Genomic DNA, 13616 nt, shown 5'->3' on the forward strand with positions numbered 1-13616 from the left:
ATGTAAGTATATTTATGGGGTCTAATTGAGGGAAGGTAAAGGGTTACAAATGTAGTTTGGGTTTGTAGTAGAATAATTGTTAGGATTACATTGAGTCTTACAGGACGCGCCAACTATGACAGCCAGCACCAGCACTTTGGGAGAACTCCAAGTCCCAGGGTGCTCTACTCCCAGGAGGGAGGAGACAACTACCGCCGTCGCGCTAAAAAGCGCCGAACATCATCGCGGCACGGGACGCGCCAACTATCACAGCCAGCACCAGCACTTTGGGAGGACTCCAAGTCCTAGAGTGCTCTACTCCCAGGAGGGAGGAGACAACTGCCGCCATCGTGCTAAAAAGCGCCGATCATCATCGCGGCGCGGGACGCGCCAACTATCACAGCCAGCACCAGCACTTTGAGAGGACTCCAAGTCCTAGGGTGCTCTACTCCCAGGAGGGAGGAGGCAACTGCCGCCGTCGCGCTAAAAAGCGCCGAACATCATCGCGGCGCGGGACGCGCCAACTATCACAGCCAGCACCAGCACTTTGGGAGGACTCCAAGTCCCAGGGTGCTCTACTCCCAGGAGGGAGGAGGCAACTGCCGCCGTCGCGCTAAAAAGCGCCGAACATCATCGCGGCGCGGGACGCGCCAACTATCACAGCCAGCACCAGCACTTTGAGAGGACTCCAAGTCCTAGGGTGCTCTACTTCCAGGAGGGAGGAGACAACTGCCGCCGTCGTGCTATAAAGCGCGGAAAATCATCGCGGCGCGGGACGCGCCAACTATCACAGCCAGCACCAGCACTTTAGGAGGACTCAAAGTCCCCGGTGCTCTACTCCCAGGAGGGAGGAGACAACTGCCGCCGTCGCGCTAAAAAGCGTCGAACATCATTGCGGCACGGGACGCGCCAACTATCACAGCCGGCACCAGCACTTCTGGAGGACTCCAAGTCCCAGGGTGCTCTACTCCCAGGAGGGAGGAGACAACTGCCGCCGTCGCGCTGAAAAGCGCCGAACATCATCGCGGTGCAGGACGCTCCCGGGGCAAGGGCGGGCCCGTCCTTGCCCGTCATCGCCAGGAAGAGGCAGGGCAGGGCCATTTCCCTAATGTCTAGGCCCCCGCAACTAACCTGGACCGACCTGCAAGGTACTGTGATTAATCTTTTTGACTAAATAAATTGCAATTTGCACCCCAAAGACTCTTGCTGCTAGTATATTTGGACCTCTTATCCCTTTGTATAGCCTTGGTTAATTCTTTTTAATAGGATCTTAAGAGTTTTTTGTAATTATGATATTTTAACAAGGAGTGGATGATAATTGTAATTTACGGGCAATACCTGCATTGTTTTTATTTGGATTTTGATATTCCATCAAAGGGTAAAGCACTTTGCACTTGTTACTTAGTGGGGCTGAGCAAGTGTCTAGATAGTGCACCGGCTGGGTGATTACACCTTTAGATTCTTGAAGTCACAGTTTTATAAGCCTTATAAACATCGTAGGTAAATAATTGATAGATCACAATGGGGAAAAGGAAGCAGGCGGCGAGTCATATATCGAAAGTACCAAGTAAACAGGAAGTTTAATATGACTGTTGAATTATTTAACAGGGGCTGTCGGGGATATAGAAAGACAGATTATCTCCGTGGAGGAAACATTAAATATCGAAACGATAGACCCATTATTATCACAGCAAAAAACAATGGATAACTCTGCGCCAAGTGACGTAGGGGTTGTTGAGAAAGATCTCCCTGATAATGTTATCCATGTGCAGCAAAAAAATGGGTGTATCCAGGAAATTCCCGATTATATTTTTGACAGGACAACAGATAGTGATCAATTACATCCTCCAAATAAAACCTGCAAATTACCTAACCTGACGTTAGCAAATAACACTGCAAAAGATACAGTTGCAACCCACCCAATTCCCACTTGCACCCCAGATTAATCAAAACCCACCCAAAAAAGCCACAGGGGAAATTGCAGGGTGCCAAAAATAAAATGCAGAAGGAAATGGGCACTGCAAGTGCCCTGAGGGGGAAAAAGTCTTGTAGTGAACTTATAAGTGAACCGGCAATCTAGTATACAGCCATTAAAGACCTAAAGGAGTTCGTTACACAATCAATTAATTCCCTTGCGAGCAGGCTGGATAAAATAGAAATAGGCCTGGATAAAGTGCTAGCAGCCCAGCCCAAGGCCACACAAGAAAAGGGCGCAGTAAATTCGAAATCACCGGGTGTTTGCGTACATCCAGAAAAGGTAGTTTTAAAAACGACACCCTGGCTAGACAAAAGAGTACCAGCAGCAAGTGAACAGGGCGGTCGCCAGGATTTGTGTCAAAATGTACCCGCGATTATAGAAAATAGCACTACATAGACGGTAACTCATACAGATGCAAAGAGTTGGGCGTGGAAGGTCACAAATCAAGTGAAAAATGGAAGGGTGGGGAAAGTAAAACCATGGCTACGGACAATGACCCTGGGGTGAGGCATAGTGCACAAACACTCAATCTTCCACCAGCTGCCATACCGTACACTATTATCTTAGCTAATGTTCCTAAATTAGATTTAGCAGCAACGGAAACCTGGCCTGCCCTGAGAAATAAAACTATAAATTGGCTGGGAAATAGGACAGGTTTAACAAATTTACTTTTTAGGGAGTTTAAGATGGTGAGGAAAATTGATTGGGTAGGTAACAGCAGTAAACTTTATGAAGGAGACTGCATAGTCCTCTCGTTAGGATCACCGGGTTTGGTCAGGGAAATTCTATTGAGAATACATCACTTAAACCTAACCAATACTAGTATCCAAGTTCGCCAACTGGACTTTTTTTTATCGACCATCAACCATAAATATCCCCGAAAATCATGGCCCTCATAGATGGAATAGGGATGGCCCCTGCTATACTTAGCTGTGTCAAAGAGATTTGGGCCACTAACTACTTTGGATGAGAACTAATGACAACCAACTAGTAGGTTTCTGCCTAGAAATAAGAATGTTTTAACTGATGAAAACCCAGGTGTATTAACTATGCAGGGCTTGATCTTGGATGAGCGAGTGGAAGAAGGGGAAAATAGTCCAAATAGGGACGTTGTTTCTGAGGAGGATCTCATGGAAACAATTGACCATCAGGCAGGAGTATGCAGTATCCTTTTTTGGAATGTTGCAGGCCTAAAGGATAAAGCGAATGATCCGGCTTGGTTGAACTTCATCAGTAATGTTGATGTTCTGTGCCTGCAAGAGACCTGGATCATTGATAATGTACACATTAATGGGTTTAAAACGTACCATACACCCGCAATTCAATCATCTAGTGGAAGGCCAAAAGGGGGGCTATGCGTTTATGTTTCAAATTTGCTGGGAGCATATAACATCGAGATGGCCAGTTCAGAAATCTATTATCAAATCATCCTAATACATATGGATTCTAACAGTACATTGGCTTTGATTAACTTTTACAATAATGTGGAAAAATCCCACTTGGGAGTTATATTAGAGAAGCTTAGCGAGGATATCAGCAGTTTAAGTTTAAAAGGTGTCATTGATTTTATTCCTATCTGGGGTGGTGATTTCAACATTAGCCTGTGCCCATTTGCTGAAATAGGGAAGTGTGGCTTAACTCTGGATAAGGATGACCCCCCGATTCACTTCCAACACTCAGATAAAAGAGAGCTGTTTAATGATATTATGTTTAAACATGACTTTGGATTTTCAAACCGCTTATGCCCGCCCAAGGCGGATTTTGGTTACACATTTATAGGTAGAGGTGCTAAATCAACTATTTATTTTATTATTATGCCAAATCGCCCTGCAAGTTACGTGAAAGGGTATAACATCCATCAAAATGTTATGAGCGATCATTTGGCAAATAGCGTGAACATAGTCATCTCAAAATGTGTATCAAGGAAAACTTGTAATAAAGCAGCATGGGTGCAGAATATAGAATTGGGAAGGAAAAACGGTTATGCAATCCGCCGGGCTAGCCATGACTCTGCAGAGCTAAATAAAGAAATAGTCATGAAGGCATTAAATCCAATTCTTATATATCTAAGCGATAGCCCAACACATGAAGATGTTTTAAAAGCTTTTAATTGCATTACCGAGACGGTTAAAAGCATGCTGTCAGTGGAATGTACAGGTAACTCCAGGAAGGGATGGTTCGATAAAAACTGTACTAAAAGCTATTAAAATTTAAAGAGCACCCTACACAGAGTGATAAGAGACAATAGTGAGATCAGGGCCTGTAGGAAGCTATATAATGCAGCCAGGAAAAATAGGATGAATGAGCTGAAAGACAATAAACCAAAACTGGGCTTTGGCTCCAATAGCCAGCAGGACTGAGCCGAATAAACTAGGAAACAGAACACCTTGTCCTAACTGAAATCAGTTAAACAGCAGAATATTTTCAAAACCTATCATGAAATTAAACACGAAAAGATGGCTTTACAAATTGCCTGTTCTTCAAAATACTTTTTGTTTATTTCACATCCTTATTTTTTGTGTGATTAGCAAAGTTAATTAACAAAAAAACAGAACAACTGTACATTACTCATACATATATATACAACACAAATGACAATATACTAAACAGCACCCTGACGGATTTATACATTCAATCATCAAACATTCTTGGCCAATGCATTCATACCAGAAACTGACATATACTGAAACTAAACGGTCCTTTTACCACTACTCTCTTTTGGGCACAAATTGTTGTCCGTATTTTATGCGTATTAAGACATTTTCTTCCTTAATATACACTTAAAGACCCACATAAACATTTAGGGCAGAGCTTTTATATGGAGTGTGTGGAGGACCGACTGGTCGACGCGTTTCGAACCTCTATCTTTATGAGGTTCTCCTCAGGACCAATAAATTCTGCAATACAAATAAAATCAATATAAAGATGAATCCAAAACACAATGAACAGTTTAAGAACTTAAGCCAGCCCCCACCGACGGCCTGGCACACCCACCTTGTGAACAAGCGTCAGCATGGAACCTTGACCTGCTTTCGTCTGCAAACGATTCAACCAGCTAAAGCCGGAGCTGTAAACAACCAAATGTAACAATGTACCCACTCATATTATCATTCTCGCGGAAACATGACAAACAAACACGGACAAAGCAGCAGCTGCTGAAGTTCTCGCTCACCCTGCGAATTGTAGTCCGCTTCATACAAAGGAGTTGGTGTGACAAACGTTCAAACGTAATTTTGGCTGTATTTGGTCGTATCCCTTATCATTTGCTTCCAACAGGGACTGAAAATAAAATGAAGGACGGTGTCATTACGAGTGTTTCGTGAATACTGCCGACGTTTATGTTTAAAAAGGTTCAGCCGCCGAGTGAGAGGGGGTTGTTGCATCATCGCTTACCTGATTTCTTCTCAATTGCCGGCGTGTCGCGAGCCCGTGCAGCCGCATCAGGGACTCCTCGTCTATCCAGGAAGTAAATGCGATGGATATAGCCGGGTCGAAGTGTTGCCCTAGACTCATGGGAGTTGTAGTTCTTTTTGACAGAGGAGTGGGAAATGTAGTTTTTCTATCGGAATGGTGCCGACTTAAAATTTATTGGAAAAACGGTGAACTTGATTAACCAAAGCCGCGCTGATGTACAAGCGCTATTATGTCCATTACTGTTGGGACGATGATCAGGTCATATTCAAGTCGTAATCGGTCTATATATCTCAGCTATTTCGTTGAGACCGTTAGTCGTTGTATTGAATTTCATGATGAGGAATGACTCTCGTTGGCTCAAGAGTCCCTCCAGGTCACCGCCACGTGGGTCTTTCTCAATTTTGGACAACACTGTCCACTTAAAGTCTTCTTCACGATGTTTCATCAAGCTCCAATGACTTACTAGCGGAGCATTTTCTACTTTCCGTCGAATCCTCGACTTGTGTTGAGTGATGCGCTGTCGTACTTCCTGAGTGGTTTTACCTATATACAGTTTGGGGCATGGCCATGTGACTGCGTACACGACATTCTTGGTCCTACAGTTAGTGAATGTATCATGTTTCCAATGAATGCTATCAAAGGTGAATGTATCGCCTTCAAGGGTTTGTTCACAACAAACGCAAGACCCGCATCTGTGGTGCCCAACAATTGGGGGTAGGGCTAGTAAACCTCTCAAGGTAGGAGGCTGCTGTTTAGGCAAAGCTGCTCTTACGATGAAATTCGCTATGCTTTTTTCTTTTTTGAACGCAAAGAGAGGTGGTGTAGAGAAATCATTATGCAGATCTTTAATCAGGTGCCAGTTTGAAAGACAAGGCGTGGATGTGATGCCGCTGAGAGTAAAGACAGCCTGAAATTCTGGTCGGCAGTGAACGCCCAATTCCTCAATAATAATTTGGATGCACCATCAATTGAGGTGGCTATTGAGGAAAGAACTTGGATAGACTTTTTTACAAATGTCTACTCAAAACAGAGAGACACAGAGGAAGTAAACCGGAGTCAAGATATAGAGAGGGCAAAACAGAATTTTACGCCTATTAAGTTTCATATTTTACTCCAAGATGTTAATGCGGCAGTAAAGGCAAGCAAGAGTGGGAAGGCTGCCGGCCCTGATGGGATACCTATTGATCTCTATAAGTCAAACCTGGAGGTATGGGGTCCCATTTTAACCAGGGTTTTACTAGCGTGTTGCGAAAAGGGATTTTTAGGTACATGGTCTGAATCAATTATAGTCCCCATTTTTAAAAAGGGTGAGCGGGAGAACCCTGCGTGCTGCCGCCCAATATCTTTGTTGGACTCCCTAATGAAGGTAGCAGGCAGGTTTGTTTTAGTTCGATTAAAGGCATGGACCGAAGAAAACGGTATTTTAAGTGACGTCCAGTATGGTTTTAGAGCTGGTTTAGGAACCAACGAGCAGATTTTGAACCTTAGTATTTTAATTGGTAAATATACGCAGGCCAAAACAGGGAAATTTTATTTGGCCTTCGTTGACCTCACAGCTGCTTTCGATTGTGTAATTCATAATAAGCTGTGGGAAGTTCTTAACGAACTGAAATTTGACCCTGTTTTAATTCAGTTTTTAAAACAGTTATATTCTGGAGCCACTGCAAAAGTCCGTCATGGAATAAAGGGTAAGTGCACTGCGCCATTCAAGGTGGAGGGGCATAAGGCAAGGTTGCATTCTGGCACCACTCCTGTTCACATTATACACTAACGCTCTGGAACAGGAGTTGGTGTCACACACTAGGGATCCACCATCTGTAAATATGCGTCCGATAGCCTCTCCTCTATGCCGATGACGCGGTACTTATGGCTCGCACCCAGATTGGCCTACAGAGGGCGCTTTCCTTTTACACCAGTTTTATGGATAGGCTTGGTTTATAGCTGAATGCAAAGAAAAGCTTTGTTATGTCATGTGGGAGAGGGAAAAATAATTATAGAAGTTACCAGGCGGGGGGGTGCAGGGTGGAAACCATCAACTCATTCAGTTATCTGGGTGTCCTTTTTAACAGAACTGGCTCTTTGGCTCCAGCTGTTAAGGCCAGGAGTATACTTTATATGAAGTCCATCGAGGCTTTAATAAATTTTACAAAAAAATTGGGGGAAAGGCCACCTGAAATTTTATTACAAATTTACCAAGCAAAATGCGTGAGCATAGCAGTTTATGGGTCAGGCATTTGGAGTTTTCAAGATTGTACATCAATTCAACGTATTGAAAATGCCTTTTTAAGATTTATTTTAGCCGTCCCAGCTAGTGCCCCAGTTTTTAACTTTCACAGCGAATTAGGAGTCGTATACAGCTCTGATTTAATTAAGGTTCAACCGATTTTGCTGTGGCATAGAATTTGGACTTCGGCCAGTACTGGCCTTAACAGGGAAATAATAACGGATGCTACGAGATTAGAGAACGCCGGCAAACTTTTATGGCTTAAATATGTAAAAGAAATTATGCAGGATATCGGACACCCAGAGTTCTTCGCCTCACCCAATAACATGAACTCTATCAACCGGAAGGATTTTTAAAAAGTTTTTATGATCCACTTAGAAGAAAATAGGTTAACTCTTGAGATGAATAAACCTATGGTGGTCAATCACCAAATAATCACTATAACATGTGACATCCAATGATATCTATTATGTGTAACGGGCGGATACGATAGATATTTGCTAACAAGATTTAGATTTGGGACTTTCCATCGTCTGATTACCCTTCCAGCCATTAATGACAGGTCAAGGGAACTTTGCCGATGCCCCTGTGATATTTCATTACAATCTACATTACATGCAATCTTATTCTGTAAATTTTACAGTAATGAAAGGCGTAGATGGATAATACCCCTATTAAAACCGGGAGGATGGAGGCAATGTCGCCCTGTCCTCGTGCATTTACAGACGTTGGGAAATTCTTATTGTATTGGTTCCGTGGTGTTTTTTTTTAAAAGTGTGTTGCGGACTAGGAAATGCCTAAATAACTAAATCGCAAGATACGTAACAGGATGGCATTATTTAGGGTGAGATGGTTTGTTTTAGGAACTACAGATCGTCTACATGCACTTTATGAATTTTCAGGACTTTATACCCATGAGACGTGCATTGATGAATGTTGTATATAATTTATGTTGATATACTTTTGGTTTTTTAATATATGCCTGCTTTTATGATTTTAATGTTTAAAATCGAATAAAGCTCGTTTTTTTATTTTTTTTATTTTGAGTCTTACAGTTAAGGTAAGTTTAAGAGTGATAATTAAGGTGAAAGTTGGCTACGGCTTACAGAAAGTATTAGGTTTAGAGTTAGATTTAGGGCTAAAGAGTGTTCTATCTTCATGTAAAGTAATGATTGAGATTAGATTTATGTTAAGGGACAAGGTTATGTTTTAGATGAGTCAGGGTTGCAAAAGACCTGCTTGTTGTAGAAGATGTTGTTATAGCAGTGTGAAATTAGAAATGTAGTGGCTTAATTGTAATGGATTCTGTATCAGCAAATTAGTTGTCTTAACATTCATTACTATCACCTGGATCTAGATGCGTTATGGTTTTGAATGGTCTGCATCAATAAAAAAGCACGTTAGTGTTTGCTTAGGGAGGAAAGGCATCCTTTTTGAATGCTCACAAATCTTCAGTATATGTTGCTATCAATATTATGGTTATGATCATGGTTACAATGCCTTTGTAACCCTTACTTTGTACTCACAAGCAGATAACAAAGAGCAAGCTCACTCTTTCCTTGATTTTACAGAATTGTGTGATGAGCAAAATGTTGCTTTTCGATGGCCTGAGATCAGGAAACTTGATTGGTGGCTTGGTTGCACTCAGCATGGGTGCTGTTTTATTGTACATGGATTGTGTGGTGTGAGACTGATCTGCTGTTTCTGACATAGGCTAGGTTCTGTTGAAGTAACAACTTGTGACAAGCTAGGGTAATGTGGAAATTTGCTAGGTGTGCTGGGTACTCTGAATAGTGCTGCAATGTTTTGTAATTCCTTTTAAGCAACAATAAATTCAAGCGAAGTCTAACGAGTACTCTTGTATAAATATGCTCCTTTGTATGACTCAGACTTAAGCCATGTTTTAGTTGCTCTGCATTATGATGGCTCTGATATAGGTAGAACATGCTTTTTTATTTTTGATAGTACATGCTTGGAATGTTTCCAGAAGCAGTTGACAGTACAATAAGATAATTTGTAGTGAGAATAACATGTTCAGATACGATTGGTTGATGGAGATTATGTGATTTGTTATTGTGGTAACAAACATATCGTTTGGAGGACCTAGCGGTGATCGATATAATTCAGTGTTAATTGTTTCTTTCAGGGGGGATCCATCAGAGATTAACATCTCGGATGAAATGCCTAAAACAACAGTATGGAAAGCACTCAGCATGAACGCAGAAAGCTCAAAATCCAAGGATAGAAGGTAAGAAGGTATTGCCTGTTACCTTCAGATTTAGTAATAGTAAAGAAATGGGGCCTTTGAAATAGTTTTCATTAATATCAATCAGTAAACTAGGTAGAAACTCAGTTAACCCAATCAAGACATTACTGCATAAGAGAAAAGTTTGGGGACAAAATGAAAAATGCCCAAACTACAAAAAAAACTGTGTAAATGGTGTCACTAAGTTGCCCACTCTGTCATATGAGGATTTTAAACCCCTTGATGGTAATTCTCATCTTCCCACCACCATCCAATACTCTCAAAACAATGTTATCATTGCATACACTGCAGGGGTTATGGGTAAATGGTGTTGGAGAGGTGGAGCAAAATTGGTGATTGGGACTTGTTGCTGTCACTGGTGTTTTTCATTAAAAAGAGTAAAAACTATTTTATAACAAGAATAAATAGTTATACATTTGAGGATTTTGTTTATGTTTAGACATGGTATCACTCCTCTATGTCTCATATTGAATCCAAGATCTGTGTAATGACACTAGAATAAATGTGATTTTATGTATTCAAGGAAATATAGTTCTTATTGTAACCAGGGAACTAGGCAATTGTTTTTATACCTGTTATCAATTGTTTTTCTGCCTGCTATTGTTCCTATAAAACTCCTGATAACTCCAATTTGTTTGTAGTTTCTTCAAATAGGTAACTTAGCTTTTGAGGAAAAATGGTCCGTCAGCTGACTCAGGGAATCTCCAAGTCGCATGGACAAAGTGGTCAACTGTAAAGAGACATCGCTGGTCATTGATACAGATCATGGATCCATACTGAAGCCATTCCAAAGCTGTTGCTTAATGTGTGTGTGTGTCTGTGTGTGCTTTGAAGAGAATGTGTTCTCCTCTGATCTGTCGGCCCCATGGCACACAACTATTTGAGAAATTTCAAGTAGAGCACTTATTAATTAATGGGGTTATTCGAAGGCATTATTCACTTGTGGTTTAATCAGTATGTGAATAAAACATCATAGATCTACTCAACCTAACAAATTCATTGCCTAACTTGTACATACTTAATAGCTAACAAATTGTGGTGTGTTTCAATTGCACTGAAAACAGACAAGACACATAGCTCTTGAAGTCAACAATGTATATCAAGTTCACCACTTTTGTAGAATGAAGGTTGAGTAATGATGTTTTGTAAGTGTTATAAGACTGAATGCATAACTTTAAGAAAATTCTCTGGCATAGCTCTTGTGTTCCACGTGTAAAGATGATGTGTGGAATCTTTTTCACTAATCTTCCAATTACTGTACATCTAAAATCAGAAATTGGTAAGGTTCGTGAATAGGTCCCATCACCTTTGCTGAGACAAGTGACTAAATCTTGTAAAGGTGTAGAACGTTTGAAAATATTAAGGGTTTGGATTGTAAGTCATATTTGCAAGAGTTCCACTTCATTTTCGAAATTTGGAACTCTCAAATGATGTTTGCTGGGATTCAAATTCATGACTGGATTTTGCAAATCTTGTGACAAAATTTAGAATAAGATATGTTTTGGGGAAAAAGAGAGTTAGCTTGTTAATTGTGTTTGGGAATCTAATTGGGGATTTCCGGATTAGATTTTATAATTCTGAAACTGGGCTTGGTATTCTGATCAGCGTTTCTCATTAACTCTGTTGTTGCCTGCATCGAAATGCCAAATATGGGTCTTAGAAATTCAGAAATAATGACCCAAATTGTGACTCATCAATAATATATTCTATATTTTAATATTAACTGTCATAACTGGTCCCTGGCGGGTGTTCTCAAAATGCCTGACTTGAAAATTCTACACTGTGACAGAATTTTGACAGCTCACTAAATATACAATGAACTTAAAAATTGTCCTTTTCTCAAAACCTAGTTATTGGATGCTTAACTTGGAGGTACACATTGGATTTTCCAAGGAACAATCCACCATTTTGAAAATGAAAATTAGAAAGAAATAATAGTGAGTGAGCATTTGAAACAGTTTTATTAAATAACTATTTTCTAAGTCGAGTCTGGGTGTCTAGGTGTATTTCTTACGGGGTCCATATATTTAGATTAAAGCAAAATTAACTTGGACATCAAAGAGATGGAGAGAGATAAGCAAAGGTTCAGTGAAAGCGAGTCAGTTACTTTTAGGTGGGTTCTAGGTTGCAGAGCAGTGATGATAGCTCCATTTTCATTGATGGCTGGTACAACTTCTTTTCTGTTGTTAATATTCTACAGAAACATTAAACAAGTTCCAAAGGCTTGTACATATGTTTTATTATTTGTAAAAGCTCATTACAGCTTTTACTGAGCCAGAGCTAAATAAAAGATATAAAAGCAATGTCTATTGTATTTCATACTTAAACTAATACATTGTAGCCTCACACTGTTTTACACAAAGTTTACAATTTCACAAAGCCCTGTAAGTCTGCAAAACACTGTAATCAAGTTATAATTCTACAAGACTGTAATCCGTCTGTGACTTTTCAAAAGGCTGTAATCAGACTTTAGGGTGACAAAAGGCAGTAATTAGTCTCCAAAGCCAATAAGTGCTGTAATCAGACTGAAATACAAAAGGTTGTAGCAAGACTCTGATACCACTAAAGAGTGTATTCACACTGTAATTTGACAAAAGGCAGTTATCAGTCTATCATGTCAAAGCACTGTAATCAGTCTGTAAGTGCATCAAAAGCTGTAATAAGAGCATAATGTCACAAAGGAATGTATTGTCACAAAAAGCAGTAAATCAGACTGTGGTGTCATTAAAGAATGTAATCAAATTGTAATGTTACACAAAACAGTAATTAGTCTGTTATGTCATTAAGTAATGTACTCAGACTGTCATTTCACATGGTTCTGTAATCGGATTCTGATATCACCCACAACTGTAGGTAGACCATGCCATTATTCGTCTACAGCGCCATCCGGTTAAAATTACATAATATAGGATATACTTATTCAGTGTTTTTCAGTCACGCTATTGTCATTGGATGTATTTAGTAAGCAAGGTCACACAATGTTGTAATTACTCACTGGCTGTACTCATCCATTGATTTGTTCACTGATGTCGTACAAGATTGTTTTCATTTTGTGATGTCACACAAGGCTGTGATTGGTCTTTGATGTCAGTTAGTGTTATAATATTTCTGTGTTGTCACTCAATGCTGTAATATCTTTGTAATGTCACCTTAGTTTTTAACCATTTGGTGATATCACACAGATGGCTGTTAGAGGTCAAATGTCTCACACTGAGACTAGATAAAGGCACACGAATACAATGCTCTTGTAAACTGTCCAACACTGAGCTGCTGTGATACAATGATGTTACTCTAGACTCTAACCAGAATGTGATATCTTTTTAGGCTGTAATCTATATGTAATACTAATGCTAATAATAATAACTATTATAAGATCATGTGCTTTAGTCATTCAGAGATGGTACACTAGGGTGCATTAATTATGTCATGTTCATTTTTAATCATGTAAAAAATAACACACAAGGCTGTATATATTCAGGGATTTCGCACAAGACTGTGATCATTCAGTGCTGTAACCTAAGCTACAACGTTTGTTATACAAGATTGTAATCACTCTGTTGTCACACAAAGATGTATTCTTTCAGTGATGTCACACTGGACTGTAATTAGTGATATTAGATAGGAAAGTAATTGTTCCGTTGCAATAGACTGTGATCAGTCAGTGATTCCTCACATACCTGAAATCATTACAGTAATGCAACACAACGCTTTTTTAAATTTAACAATTTCCAGTAATCTCTGTTACAAACACCATT

General features: G+C 40.1%; 1 protein-coding gene across 2 annotated transcripts in view; it reads left to right on the forward strand.

Moving 5' to 3' along the window:
* The window catches only part of SLC4A8 (solute carrier family 4 member 8), a 544868-nt gene extending 532704 nt beyond the window's left edge, over nt 1-12164 (forward strand). Inside the window, exons 24-25 of one of the 2 annotated variants that reach the window (XM_085654497.1) lie at nt 9742-9843; nt 10503-10646. In XM_085654497.1, coding sequence (XP_085510623.1) covers nt 9742-9843; nt 10503-10515 — 115 coding nt within the window. In that variant the 3' untranslated portion in view covers nt 10516-10646. Of the gene's footprint in view, nt 1-9741; nt 9844-10502 lie in introns of both variants that reach the window. The other variant, XM_085654496.1, reaches the window with a different exon arrangement.
* The last annotated feature ends 1452 nt before the right edge of the window (nt 12165-13616 follow it).

This window comes from Triturus cristatus, chromosome 4_1 (assembly GCF_964204655.1).
Source record: "Triturus cristatus chromosome 4_1, aTriCri1.1, whole genome shotgun sequence".
In the NCBI taxonomy this organism is placed as follows: Eukaryota; Metazoa; Chordata; class Amphibia; order Caudata; family Salamandridae; genus Triturus; species Triturus cristatus.